Here is a 15,011-nt window from a genome sequence, read left to right as displayed (position 1 = left end):
TCCAATCCCTCACGTTCTGTGATTCTGTGAGACCGTATGATATTAATCCTTCCCAATAAGCAGCATTATCACTTACTGATAGGAGACTGCCAGCTCAGAGGAAAGCCACCACCAGCAGCTTTCTTCATTCAGCTCTCAAAACAAACATCCTGAAATGATGCATGATACAACTGCTGCCACCACCCATTACTGCAGTTAACGATTCAAATTATCTTACCTTTCTGGATCCCTTTCATCCCTTGTTTTTTCACTGGTTCTTTTGGGAATGGAGGTCCTAAGTCAGAACTGGAAGTCTCTTTCGCTTGCCTGTATTGTTTAAGCTGATCAGCAAAATCTTCATCCTTTTCTTCCTCATTATAATTACCAAAGTTTTCATCACTGTAATGACTATAATCATCATAATCCTTACTTTTCACATTTTTTTTATGTTGCATTTTCTGTGAACTCATGTAATTTCCTGATACGTGTCCATGCTGTATGAAAAGGATTGCATTATTTAGAAGGAAGTCAATAGTTCAAAAAACACCCCTCCAAATTGCTCTACAAAACCAACTGTTTCTATACCGTTTTATTGTCATGCTGCCTACCAGATATGCACAATCACCAATAATACACTGTGAAAATCAGTTATTCAGTAAAAATTACTGCTTTTGATTCTGAATGCATCAAAATTGGGGAAAAAAAATAAAAAACCATACCAAAAAACCCAACCAAACCCCAACAAACCACAGCATCAGCATCTATACTCCAGAGAACTTTTCAGTGAGGTTGACAAAGCATTTTAACATACACGGTTCTAAGTGAACTATGATTAAAATAAATTTTTTCCCTTCATGATCTCCAATCCTGACAATCTCAGACATAGATTATGCAATCTATCCTGTCTCTGTCCGTCAAGATGAAATACTGCTTATGGCCGCTCCTAAGCCAGCACTGTCCCTTCTCCCATTTCTGCAGACAGGATCTTTGGGTTGTAAACAAATTAGGCAGGCTTAGAGGTTTCTGGAATGGTTTCAGACTAAAAGCCTCCTGTCCTCTGAAGTACCAGAGTTTTATCAAGCCTGTATTGCAGCTCTAGAGAATGTTTCACACGGAGGTCTCAGGAGGGCTATGGAGCTGCACAGACTGAGGAAAGCCAGGACAAATTGAACGATCAGAAAGCAGAATCACCTCTAAATATTTAAAGGTGGCTTTTCAAGAGCTGTTTCCTCTTAGCACAGTCTAAATCCAATGGAGAGAATAAAAAAAGGTATCTTAATTGTTGTCTGATGGAGGAAAAAGTAGTATTGGGGTTGCTTACACCACCTACATTCATGTCACAAATGATGCTTTACATTTGGAAATTTACCCAAGGAGATGAGAACTAGATGTGTTTTCTGAAATCTGTGAGAACAGGCGCCGTGATCAAGACAGCCTTCAAAAACCACATCATTTACATTTGCATTTTCTAAATGCCACCTAAATAAAGACATGAGAAATTTGTTTTCAGAAAAATATTACCTGACTGAATGAAGAATCATAATCTCTGTATGAAGAGCTGCTACCCTTTTTATGCGGTCTTTCTGAACGCTCAGTATCGGAGTCATGGCTGTAGTCTGAACTGTCATCACTGGAAGGGGAATTATGCTGAAAAAAAAAGAAAATAGCGCTCTCAAGCACTGTTATATAATTCCCTATTCTCCTGCTGTATATGAACTTAAAGGAAGCATCAGCCTAATAAATAAATGAAAGTATTTTCTGAACTCTCACAAACCTCTGCTTCTGGGGAAGCGAAAGAAAGCACATTCTTTGATGACCCACTCTTTTTATCAGAGAAAGAGATCTGATCCGATGAGGCTTCCGAACGTAAACATTGAGGGCTCTGTGGTTTCTCTGGGTTACAGCAGCTTCCTATGGGTGTCTCTGAGCCCTGCTTCTTTGTGCCATAGCAGGGATACTGCTGGAAGGCTAACAAATCTGGGAGATGGCTAGAAACTCTCCTATGTCCATAGAAATTATTAGCATCCTGCCATTTTCTGCTGGCAGAAAACTCAGCGTATTATTTAGATGTATTGTTTTGCAGTAAATTTAGAGGGAAAACCATATGAGAATAGTGTATCTCTGTGATTTTTAGAAAAGGTCCATCAGGTTTCATTTTCTAGGCTAAAATTTTGTGTATCTCTGGCATTTATTTAAGTCGATTAATATATATATATATATTGGGACACATTACCTTAATTTTACTGAAGAATTCACTTAACTAGCATAAAATATTTTCGTTCTATAAATATGATAATTAGCACAAAAAGTGAAATTGATAATTTAGATTCTGCCTCTTATCCTAAAACCTCTCAAATCTCTATGGTTCAGCTAGCATTACTGTTGTCAGTGGACAGTGCTTAACTCACACTGTTGCTTAAGAGGTAAACAATTTAGGAAGTGGTTTAACATTGCATCCTTTCACGTCAGAACTGCCACAAACACATGCTTTAAATCTCAGTATTCTGTAAACTGCTATTAAAAGAAATAATTAAATAAATAAGCATCCAGTGAAGAGGTACATCACAAATAACAGTTACACCCACAATCTAATTGCATACTACTTTTAAATACAAACAGATAAAAACTAAGTTTATGAAAATGCATTTAAGCAAAGCTAACAAGCACATCTCCAAACTATCACTTGAAATGTGCTATGGCTGGATTATTTAATGATTTGTCTCTTGCCCCACATAAACCATCACTGAAATGTGTGAATTTGCACTTCCATGAGTCTAAAGTCTATTTAAACAAATTCTTTACTGTTGAAGTGTATATGGGACAGGAATCCCAAAACTTTCCCTCAGAGATTGCCTAAACAGTAGTAAAACCACTTTAGGTATGTTCTCTAGTTCCCTGGATTCTTGTCTAAACCTGGAAACCGAGAATTAAAATAAGCAGCTCCAATACTTTGGTTTGCATTTCCTAACCTTATGTTTATCCCGTCTTCTCCTTTTTGATTTTTTCTTTTCTTTTTCTTTTTTGCGTTTCTTCCGTGATTTTCTATGTCCTTTATCATTTTTCTGTTTATCATCACCTTTTGTACCATGTTCTTTCACATCTTCATATGCTGCATCATCTATTTCACCATCTTCTAGCTCTCCATCTTCTCTGTAGGAGGAAAAAATAACAATACAATATATTACATGTTATTATCCATCTATCCATGCAACAGCATGTAAAACATCCATGTAAAAACAAACATACTCAGTATTTCTTTCCACCAGCTATTTTTATAGATGTGCATATACTTTTTAATACACGTAACACCCCAAGAACTACCAGGATTTCAGAAGTTTTTTAGATTTTTTTTTTAACTTAAACAAAAATTGAATGGAAGCCATTAAATGGCCTTGAATTGTACTGCAAAATTAAAAAGTTTAAAAACAATGTATTTTTTTCACTTCTTGGAACAAAAGCCTTCTCTTCTTACACAGTCCAAGCAAGATTTTAAAAAAAGTCTTCAATATAAAGCAGTCTGTCGCCCTCAGACACATTTCAAAATGAAGAGGTAGTTCAACCATTTCTAGAAATACTTCTACTACAATGCTGTTACACACCTTTATGGTGCTGTATTTGCAGAACAGATGTGGTCAAAATTAAAGGCAATTAAAACTCTCTGAAAACCTTATCGTTAAAGAGTAGCAAGAATGAAGAAAAGCAGTTGGGCACTCCAGGAAAAACAATGCATAGTAATACAAACACATTTCCTTCAACACACAAGGTCCTGGAACTAAAGATGGGTCTGTAGTATTTGCGATGTAACGGTCAATGTCACGAGCAATTTGAAAAAGGAGAATTCATTTAGCAGTTGATTTTTCGAAAGAAAGTAGTAGCAGTTGGCCAGAAAGGAGTAGTTAAAATTTAATTTGCTAGAATCTAAAAACTGACAGAAACCAGACATCCGATGGTACCATTTTTTTAAGCTACCCAGAGTAGGTTTTTTCTTTTTAAAATCTGTAACCTTGACATTTTTAAGGGGTTGTTTCATACATCAAGAAATACTGTAAATGCAACAATATGCATGTGAACATAACTTCTGAATACGAATGCAACTGTCTCAAAAGTCTTCAAATTGGAGTAACACCAAAGGATGAATTTAGAAGAAAGTCAATACAAAATGTAACACTTTAAGTGTTTGTAGACTAAACAACAGAATGGCTTGTGCTTATTTCCATCAGTAGAGGGGAAAAAACCTTTCTATGATTAGGTAAGACTTGATTTAAAGTTTTGTCTACTGACCAAAACAACCCTAAAATTAGTTTGCCATGATAGAAACATTTCAACAAAACATCGGCTAACCTATTTCTCATCCCTATTTCAGACATACTGCTGAAACAATCTCAACTCCCCTTCTACTACTTGGTATTTGCTGGGTTTTGGCTGTGGAAGAATTTACTGGTTTTAAACATTTGTATCTAGTTCTACATGATCATTTCTACATAACCACTGCTTCAGGAATTCAGCCTTTGCAGGCATCGTGGAACCTCATAGAAACTCAAGTCCTGAATTTTTACATGGAGATTGCTTAAAAATGCGGTCAAAAACCCTCACTCTATGAATGTACTGGATTCAGTAGATGGTGGGGGCAGCAAGGGGAGAAGCCTCTACATACTAGAAAACTGTATTTTAAAAAAAGCAAAAAAAAACCCCAAAAAAAACACAAGACCAAACCAGTGCTGGGGGCAGTAGAAGGTGTTAGGAGAGAAGTAGTAACTAAGCTATATTAAATTACCTTACAATTTGCCCACCTCAGTCCTGGATTCAGAATGTATTAGCTAACTTGATGATCAACTCTGCCTACTCCAAGGGACTGCAAATAGTGGAAACAGGGAGGAACTCCAGGAAGTGAGAGACCTGAGTCTCCACAGTAAACAATCAGTGGTTAAGAAGTTAGGAGCATCCCAAAGTTCTGAGTTCTTGCGAGAGCAATAAACGGATATGCCAGTAAGAAGAAAAGTGTAAAAGGCATGACTGCTTTATTGTCACCTCCTATGTCCTGCAACTTCTTACAACTAAATGCTCTTAGCAACCACAATGCAAAAAAAGGGAAAAAAAACAACAACAAATCAAACCAAAACCAAAACAACCCCACCAAAAAACCACAAGGATATCATTACAGTTCACTAACTATCCAAAAAATTGAAGGGAAAAAAAACAAAACCAAAACCACCAACCCACATTCAGATTATTGACTCACATAAAGGCTTGGGGGGGGAGGGGGGGGAGAAAATCCATCCATTACAAGGTACCACCTCTTCACCTTCAATTCTCAACTACTGGTGGGATCCTACAGCCTATCTACAGCAACTGCAACACTTGCCCATCACCTCATGGTAGCCCACTGCAACCACGTAAAGACAAGTTATATACAACCCTGTCTCATGAAGACATTTTACTGTATTACATGATCGAGAAGGGGTCTCAGAGAACATTTCTAAGCAATGCACAAGGGCAGCCAGGCTATCTAGCAATTGAAAAGAGCACTCTGGATTATGGGAGAAAATAATCTTTTAGGCAAGAGACAATTTTGTTGTGCTGTTATATGAAGTAGTAGGACTGGAAAGAAGCAAAGTTTGTAAGAAGCTTTCAAATGTCAAAATCTTAAAAATGGGCATAAAAAGACAGATTTAATCTGCTTAGAAGATTCTGCTGCAGAAGATATCATTTAAAGACCAACATTCACTCTGATAGGCAGTAAAAGAAAGTTCACGGCAGGCAGTGAGTGAACTTTTAGGACTTACTGCCACAGGCAGCTGTTGGAGCATACAGGAACAGGCACAGAAAGGGACAGGACAAATTCAGCAAACAAGCCCCTGGAAGGCACAGCTCTTCACTCCAACCCACCAAATACAACCGTGGTTGCTAGGAAAACAAAAGGGAACTTGGAAAGAAGGTAAGAAAACCTGCTCAACTGCAATGTCTTAAGGTTTTACTTATGGCCCCTAACATTTACTTGGAAAAGGACATTACCTTTTAGTGCAAATATAAAACAACAGGAAGCTATGAAGTCAAAGTCAGCTTTTGAACAAGTAATGGAAAATAATCATAATAATAATAATAAAGATATGCCCACTACCAAGTGGGCACCAAATGTGAAGAGGCAGCTTCAGAACCCATTTTTATGCAGTGTATTTTCTATTTTTACAAGGTGCTCACAGAGATCTGCTCATGCACAATCCTTACATTGTCTCACAAAAAACAACGTAACATCTGAGATACTCCCATACTTAAGAAGAGATAAAGTATCTTCAGATTATGTACCCCAAGCATGTCTTCAAACAGTAGTGTCTACTGTCTCTAGCATTCCCTGACAAATTCTGAAGTACTTCATACAATAGCCCAAGAAAGCATTTGTCACATCTTTCCAGGAGATGCTTGATTAATAAATTGAGACTAATGAAACAGAAATGCAAATATTTATGAAATACCTGCACATATTAGAAAAAAATATATTTCATATTTTGACAAAGTGACCAAACTAAGTCTCTCAAGGATGTCTACTCAATTAAAAATATCCTCTTAAGTAAAATGCTTCCTGAAAATGCTCTTCAGGAAATAAGGCATTTACCAGTTATCAGTTCCTTTGGGAACTACCGTCTTATATTTACACTTCTGGGATACATCCATTCTAGGTAAAAGAATCATGCAGAATCTCAGTAACACTATTCCCTGGATTGCATTTCAAAGGTAAGATTACAAAAGTTTTCTAATCCCCAAATGCCTCAGTTCTTTCCACAACATCCTAGAATCTTCCAAGCACTGAACTTCAAGAATGTAAAAAAAAAGGAACTGCATAATGGTCAAACAATGTATTATTTCTTAGAAATAATTTTTCTTCAAAGGAAGTTTAAAGGAACTGACAGGGGAGAAATTACCTCCCATTTTACAGGCTTTTTTTTTCTATTTTAAATTCAAACTGGAGCTGTACGCTACAAAGTGAGTGCAGAACCTACTCCTTTTAGAAGTTCACCTCCTAAATTTATTCCACAGACTTGGCGATAGCAAGCAGCTTTGGGAAGTGCTTTTGGCGACGTGAACCAAGGCTACCTCCTTTTCCATTATGAGTAATAAAAGTCAACAAACAGATGTGGTCTGGAAAAAACAGCTAGCAGATGATTTTCTAGGAAATAGGTCTCAGTCCTTCCCTTTGGCAGATATCTACAGCAAACAAATCACAACACTGATCTCACAAGGAGAGAATATGAACTTCTGTTTTGCAAAGCACAGCTTCTTGCTTACAGAGTATCCCAGTATGCTTCTATTATTGCTGGAAATGCCTGACACACAAAACCCAAAAATTTCCTAGATTTAGAAAAGCAAGAAAGTATAATTTTGTTGTCTTTTTCAAAACTCACTTCTCTTTCAACTATCTTACCCCACAAAAAACCCCCTTGATTGAAATAATGCCAACGAGCTGTGGGGGGAACAGTTCACGATGCCTACACAACACATACCTCGGGAGTCAAAAAAGCCTCTGCGCTGAAGGAACAAACACTGGCAATTTTTAACTTCTGCCATGTGTTATTTTCTTGGCTTCTATACTTGTATTTGAAAAGACCGAACTAAATCTGATTCATTTCCAATTAACAGAAGTTAATCCCCGACCTATTACAAAGCAGACCTGCAGTATAAACTTCTGGCACAGAAAACCGCAGAAGAGGATCCTCACCTCCAACCAGACATCTCAACTAGTATCACCAAGCCCATCCTAGTGCATTTTAAGCTCTTTTGGAAGAGAAACAAAAGCATCTTCATTAAATACCTACTTTACGAGGGTATTATGCTTAGCGGTGTTTGGCTACTGCTGTCTGACCTGCTGGAACTCCTTCATAAAGAGCCCTGGATGATTTGAATGATTAAAATAAGATGCCATATGGTACTGCTATTTCCTCATAAAGAAAAGCAAGGCACAGCAAAGCCAATCTTGCAATTCAGATCGCGGAAGATTAAAATTAAGTAAGATCACCTAGACTCCATGAGCTAAACAGATCCTAACCAAACAAAATCGAAACCTAACCACAAAAAAACATTAAGCATTTCCGCTGTCCCAAGTGTATTGTTAGAGCATCTCCAAAATGGATTAGAAAGGCACAGAAGTCAAATTATCTTTCAGGGGCAATCAGTCTGGTGAAATCACTGAAAGAGTAGTTACACAAATACTTGGTTAGGGAAAACAGAAACTGACACCTAAAGTATTTCACCATTACTCTCATGTTTACAGTTTAATTTTTAACATTCAAACTCGGCTTTAACTCTACCTCTCTTACCCTTAGTCAAACTCATTTTTTAAAATAGCGTTAATTATATTCAAAGAAGATTAACAACTCAAGCTTCTTAAGTCCAAGATACAAAACCAAGATACATTTCTCAGTACACTGATGGCTCTAGCTCTGAAATATTTTAAGAAAACTAAAAGGCTTTTTTCCCTGTGGGACTGTTTTTCCAATCTTCCTAACAGAAGTACTTAGCATACTTGGGAGATTACAGCACGTGCTACATAACAATAATTCTTCTTGTTTTAAGAACTTACATGAAGTACTACCAAGATGTGAATCTCTATCATCAAACATTATTTTCTGTTAAGTCCACTTTCAGTAGGTTTACTTCACAGGTGAGGAAAGGTCTCATTTAAAAATAATTATGTTTTGTTTTACAATATGATGCTCTTGGCTTTACTTATCAGAATAAGCCTTAAAGAGAATATCAATAGCCAAGACTTTCCTAAAGCATTACCAAGACTAGAAAAAGTATATAGTAGATAAAAATTAATGGCTGCAGACGTCTCCCTTCTACTTCTTGTACACACAGAGAAAGGACATGGTAGCAAGAATGCAAACTTCATACATGAGCAGATTACGTTAAGTAATAAATTATTTTTATGAAGCTAGTAATTTCTGGTGATAATTGAATATTCTTGTGCAAAAAGAAAATAATCTCTGTTTCTTCCTGAAGTGAGTGCATGGTTAAACATTAACCTCTTTGTTCTGTGATTAGTTCTAGAAGAGACAGGTTATCAGAAAACATCCAGGATACCTACAGCAGCAGCAGGGGCTGTTCTGCTGACCTCCGCGTATCAGTGGTAAGGATGTATAATGCAGGGGAGAGAGTTTAAACTGATGGGAAATTACCTGAGTGTTTGGAACACCAGTCAAGACTCAGCGACAAAGTGTTACACCCCTCCTGGATATTTCTTCTCCTACGGGTGTGCTTTCCTTGGTACCCCAAACCTGCTTTATCCCTCAACCCCCCTATTCCAGCTCCTCATACACTCCCGCTGCTTCAAATAACCATTCTGCACGTTTTTCACACTCAGTGAATCTAGAAAAACATGATGCTACACAGCACTCGTGACTGCCCAGACGTACACAGCTATCAGTTCTCATCATTACACGCTAACTTTCTGCCTTGCTCACCATTACTTTCAGAAAGTACAGTCACTTCGAAGAAATTTACCTGAAAAGTAAAATCACTAAGTACATTATTTCTATTTAGCTCAAACTGGGACACACACAATGAACGCAATACTCTCGCAGATAAGATGTTCTTTTTATAACAGTATAAAAAGCACACTTGATTACATGAAAATTACATGTCGAAAATAAGATCTTAGAGGGCTACAATTCACAAAATTAATTTGACCTAGCATGCTGCTACACTATGGAATTTACTAATGAATAAGGAAAAGAAGTACAAAACAGTAAGGTGGTGTTGCAGTTAACAAGCCAGTGTCTAAGTAGAACTGGCTTCTTCGACAATGTGATGCAGGTCACTTACAGCACTTTTCAGCTGCCCATTAGCTCTGACCACTCTCCAAATGTGAAATTATTTTAACCTACAGCCAGGCAGTGAAAATGCATCATGAAAAGTTACAGAACAGATTGCTTGGGTTTTTTTAACCTCTCTTTTTGCTTTCATCCCCAGGGCTGGCTATAACAGATACTGTGTTCCCATAAAATGGGAGAAGGAAGTGAGAAAGAGAGCAGTGAGGCACGCCAAAAAATAGCTTGCTGTGGTGGTACTGGAGGCCAATGAGCAACTTCTGAACAGCTCACCTTCTCACCCTGCTGTCTCACCATCTCCAGTCTCTGGGATTTCAAAATGTAGAAGAGATTACAGAAAATCACACAGACCACCTCCTCCTACAAGGAGTAACAGCTATCTGAGCTGTTGCCACTCCTGCAATGTTTGCTGGATGGCAAGCAAGCCTTGTTTGCCACAGGCCATATTTGGGAATCATTCTCCCTTCACTTCCTACTTTCCTAATGTCAAAGCAAGTTTTGAAATCATGCTCAAAACCAGTAAATCTCTACAAGGCTGCATTCAGTGATCACAAACAACTTATATGAACACATTCTTTGGTGATTAACCATCATTGGGGAAAAAAAAAAAACAACAAACCAAACCAACCACGAACTCTAAAACCAGCTATAAGCAAACATTTTCAAACCAAATTATGCACATGTAGACAGCAGGCATTAAGAGACATTTAAGTTGTCAAGTTTAACTGAAGATGGATGGAAGCCTCAGGGCAAGGGAGACTGGCAGAGCAATCGGCTGGACAATAGCAGCTGGGGATTAGAGATCTTTAGCCCTTCTGCTCCACAAATGCTTTCTTGCTCTGTAACACTACCGGTGCTTCACTGAGCTGGAGCCATGCGAATGGAGACAAGGCAGGTAAAGCCGCTTGCAATATAAAGTTGACTAAGTAGTAATGGTGAAAACGTACAACTAAGGTATATAACACATTTCAGTTTGCTGTTGTTCGTCTTGGTTACAACCTGCCACTTACATTCTTCCCTTTACTTGCCACCGGCTGTAATTTAGCAGAGGTCTCCATTAGAGTGAGCCAGACAGACCTATTAAAGCAGCAGTGTAAATCATGCTCGCTGAGGACAAGAGTGCAAAGCTGGTATGTGGAAAGGGAACAGGCAATTCCTAAGACAGCTGGAAGAGGAAACTGGGAAAATAAAATAAAAACAAAGGGGTGGCTGGGTGGCATCTCTGTTCACCTGGCTCATCTGGATGTACACCAGGCACACGTAGCTGGCCAAGGAAAGGCTTTGCAAGAGCAGTACCACAGCAAGAAGTAGACAGAGTGGCATAATCAAACACAGCAGCTATGCTTTGCAAAACTCAAATCAGTTGAAAGTCCCTGTACCAACTTAGTTTTAAAAATGTAAAAATTAAACCACATACATAATAGGAAAAGTGTACAATGGGGATTAGCATGGTTCTCGGGAAAAGGAACCTGAAATGCAACAGACAAACCCAGCTTTTAAGTGGCATTTCCAAACATTCCCTGCAGAAAACATGAGGACAGTTTCCTAAGGAAACTTTGCACAGGCCACTCCTGTGCCTGATGGAGCACTGTCTCTAATGGAGAATTTCCTTTATTGTACCATTAGCATGTAAAAAAGGGCCTAATACTTACACTTGCAATGCAACTCAAAAGACCATGCTGGCTACACAAGCATTACTTGCCCCTCTGTGACCTGAGTTAGCACTTCGATGTTCAGACCTATCTTTAAGTCACTGCTATTTTTACAGCTGATAATGCCGTAAGAAATCTCCACGTCTGGAGATTAAATGACAGTAATGCAAAGAGAGCCAACAGAGTATCAATACCAACCTAATGTTTTAGATTTTAAAACTAAATTAACTCCAAGTTATTTTCTATATTCTCTGGCAACGGTAAATCTGGCACCAATTTCAAATGCAGAACCAACTGTAGCAAACAAGTCCTCATGCCTGTAAGTGCTCACTATTAGTCAGAAAAGCAAAGCCCAAAGAAGTCTCCATAAGGACTGAATTCTTTTATGTTTGTGGCAAGTGCTTAGTTGTTCTCTTAGGCCTGTACATTAACCTACAGCATGGCATTTGGGTGGGACAATGCCTACAAAACAGTTTTAAGAGAAGCATGAAGTGCCCGGTTCTGCAGATGACGGTGACAGCAACCACAAACTAATGCAAGTAATCAGACCTTGCTGACCTCCAGAAGAGCGCAATAATTTGCACCCACAGACACTCATATGCCAGGACTCCTTTCTGAGAGTTATGCTCTGCTTTTCAACAGTCTCACCTTGCAGATGGCAAGGGCAGCTGTGTTTGTGGATACTCAAAAGAGGATTTTGGTTTTGTCTATGCATTTGCTGTAACAGAGTTTGCCTGCACCCTGCCTCAGACTTCTTTTTTACCCTACCAAAGATCACCTACATCGCAAGCAATCCTTAATAAAACCTAACCTTACAGGAAAAACATTAAAAAGACATGTTATCTGTGTGTACAGGTGGTCTCAAATGCTTCAGCAAAGAGAAGATCTCCGCAATGAGTTAACTAAAAATATTTAAAGAATGAGAAATCTTCCTCACTTAATCAGGTGCCCCATCTATAAACCAAGAAAACAAAGACTTTGGATCAAAACAAGCTTTCAACTTAGAACATTCAAAGTGCTGACAGACAAGGTTTTTTACTATTTTCTACCACTCAAAACCACTAACCAACTTCTTTATAATTCCACAGATCAATTCAAAACCGAACTAACTGTTAAGAGAAATTATATTAATTTGCGCTGCACAAATTGATCTAATCTGCTCAATGATTTCGGCAGCTTCCTGTTATGGGCTGTAGCTACAGTAAACTAGTCCGACCGAGCTAACAATGCAATCAAAAACTGATTGCAACATAAAATGTATTAAAAGTAGACATGTTAATTTTAAAATACCAAACTCGTACTACAGTGAGACTCCACGGTAACTCCAAATACAAGCATATCAGGCACTCGCATGTTTTCTGTTCCACTTACAACTGGCTTTTCAACTGACTACAAAGGAGACTGGACAAAAATAATTTAGTACAAAAAAAATGTTCACAGTCAAAGCTGTGCTGCCCCTCCCCTTGGCAAGTCAACCATGTTTTCTGTGAACAGGAAAGATCCTATTTCTCTTTAGGCCTTCCCAGTCACCAACTGTTTGGGAAATCTTTATAAAATTCAGAAAGTTAAAATATTACATTTTGACAGGATTACATTAGTACACCTAATATAATGACGACTTTGGGGGGGGCTTTTTGGGTTTTTTTAGCAATGCTCTGGGTATATTGACTACACTTTACTATACACACCTTGGATCAGAGGGGACCAGAAGTTTTATAAAAATCTTGTTTACAAAAAAGTATTATTTAACAAGTAAATGTGTTTATAGTTAGTCTTCTGCTCTTCTGAAATTAAAACATTATAAAGCAATGTTGGTAAGTTAACCTGTATTAAGAGTACATTAGACTAGCAGGTAGTTCTTATTTATTCTATTTCATAGTTTACCAGTGTAACAAAAGGTGTGCTGGTGAGAACAGCTGGTTAGAGGAACTCTACTGGCCAACACCACGAGTAACTCAAGTTAGAAAACCTGCGCTTTCAGCAGCAGAATAGTGGGTAACCTGGGCATGTCCTCAAGGAGGACTTCAAAACACAAAGTATTTCAATTCCTGAAAACAGTAAAAAGTCAGACTTACTAACTCCAGAAACTCTAATTTAAACTTAGCCTGCTACTGTAGCGCAGCTTTAATAAGTAGTTATGCTGTATCTTCAGCAATCCCAGTGGATTACTACTTTGCCTTTTACACAGCACTCCTTTTGGAACGTCCAGCATGACGTGATTTACACTATTTCACAATTAAAAGCAGGAAGGTAAAAACAAGAATCGGCAACTGCGGGGTCTGCCCTGAACCTGTCACTAAATCACAGTAGCATTTTTGAACCAGTTAGCCAGCTTGCTCGGCCCTCAACTTCTCAATTTGTAACACAGAATTAGCAACTCTTTCTCCAGCGAGGGAACGGTTATATTCTCAGTGTTTTTCAGTCCTCTGAAACAAGTATGAAGCAGGGTTGTGGAACTGTGTGGGGAGGACAGACTGAAGCTCAGCTGTGGAAAACCAGCATTTTTAACTCCTGCAGTTGTGTCACAAATGTTCTGAGTAAATGCAGACTGAAGGACTGGTAGCTGTCACCCTGGCGCAGTATTTCTGGAACCAGTTCGGAAGGCCGGAGCTGCCTGGAGAAAGGATCTGAATTTCCAGCAGCTGCAGGAGAGAAAGGGAAGGAGAACAGAGGTCCTTTCACCAGGAACAGGACTCTGGTTTTCTGCGCATGGGGATTGAGAGGTGGCAAAGATAACGTCAGTCAGACCTTAATCTGCATAAAAAGAGATCCAGTTAAATGTGTAAGGTCTAATTGGCAAGAAAATGACATTAAATATGGATCTAGTGAGAGATTCTTGTATGAACAAAAACAACAACAGCAGAAAACCTTGAAGCACCCTTTCCTACCTGTCTAGCAGCGTCAGGGCAAAGGAGAAAAAAGAACAATGGTGACATTCAACAGACACCCGCTGGAAAGTGCAATTTATGGAAAGAAATGGAAAACAGTCCCCTCTCCCAGCCAGAATAAATAAATGAAGATGTAAAATGCATGCATTCCAAAAAATAAAGCCCTACTAATAATGCATTTCTAATTCCGTGACACCCCCCTCCCCTCCTTGCATTCCCCCATCACCACCACCACCCCAGTCCTCCAGCCTGAAGGTGACCTGTCCCCACAAAAATAGTTAACCCCCTAGGCACATTTAACACACAGCAGCATCATCATCATCATCATTATCAGCATCATCACCCCACTAGTATCACCATTATGAGAAGCGGAGAGAGAGAAGAATGTTACTCGACCTTTCGTCCCCTGCATGTTGCCTGTCAGAGTCGGGCATGTTTGGGTCAAGAACTGGGTTTGGGGGTTTGGAGAACAGGCTTTCAAAGGCCATTGTGCTGGCTGTGGTGTGGTGAGGAGGGAGGTGGAGGAAGGCAGGACACTGCTCGCTGCCCGTGGTGCGGAGGGAGGAGGAGGAGGTGGCGGCGGCGGCGGCGCGCACAGCCGCTCTGGGGGCGGCTCGGTGAGGAGGAGGGTCGGGTCCCTCAGTGAGGAGAGATGATGAAGGTTTCACTCA

General features: G+C 39.0%; 1 protein-coding gene across 1 annotated transcript; it reads right to left on the bottom strand.

Annotated features, from left to right (window-relative positions):
- Positions 1–217: 217 nt before the first annotated feature.
- Positions 218–14,880, bottom strand: LOC104545936 (zinc finger CCCH domain-containing protein 6-like; the record flags this gene model as incomplete). Its single annotated transcript, XM_010191202.1, has 4 exons — positions 14,737–14,880; positions 2,949–3,129; positions 1,501–1,626; positions 218–473 (listed from the first exon to the last, which is right to left on the bottom strand). Coding segments are annotated over exons 1-4 (655 nt in total), but the record flags the coding sequence as incomplete, so codon positions are not given.
- Between the last annotated feature and the right edge of the window lie 131 nt (positions 14,881–15,011).

This window comes from Mesitornis unicolor, unplaced genomic scaffold (genome assembly GCF_000695765.1).
Source record: "Mesitornis unicolor isolate BGI_N332 unplaced genomic scaffold, ASM69576v1 Scaffold54978, whole genome shotgun sequence".
Taxonomy (NCBI): domain Eukaryota; kingdom Metazoa; phylum Chordata; class Aves; order Mesitornithiformes; family Mesitornithidae; genus Mesitornis; species Mesitornis unicolor.
The sequence above is the reverse complement of the archived record's forward strand: the minus strand, read 5'-3'. Positions and strand labels throughout refer to the sequence as shown.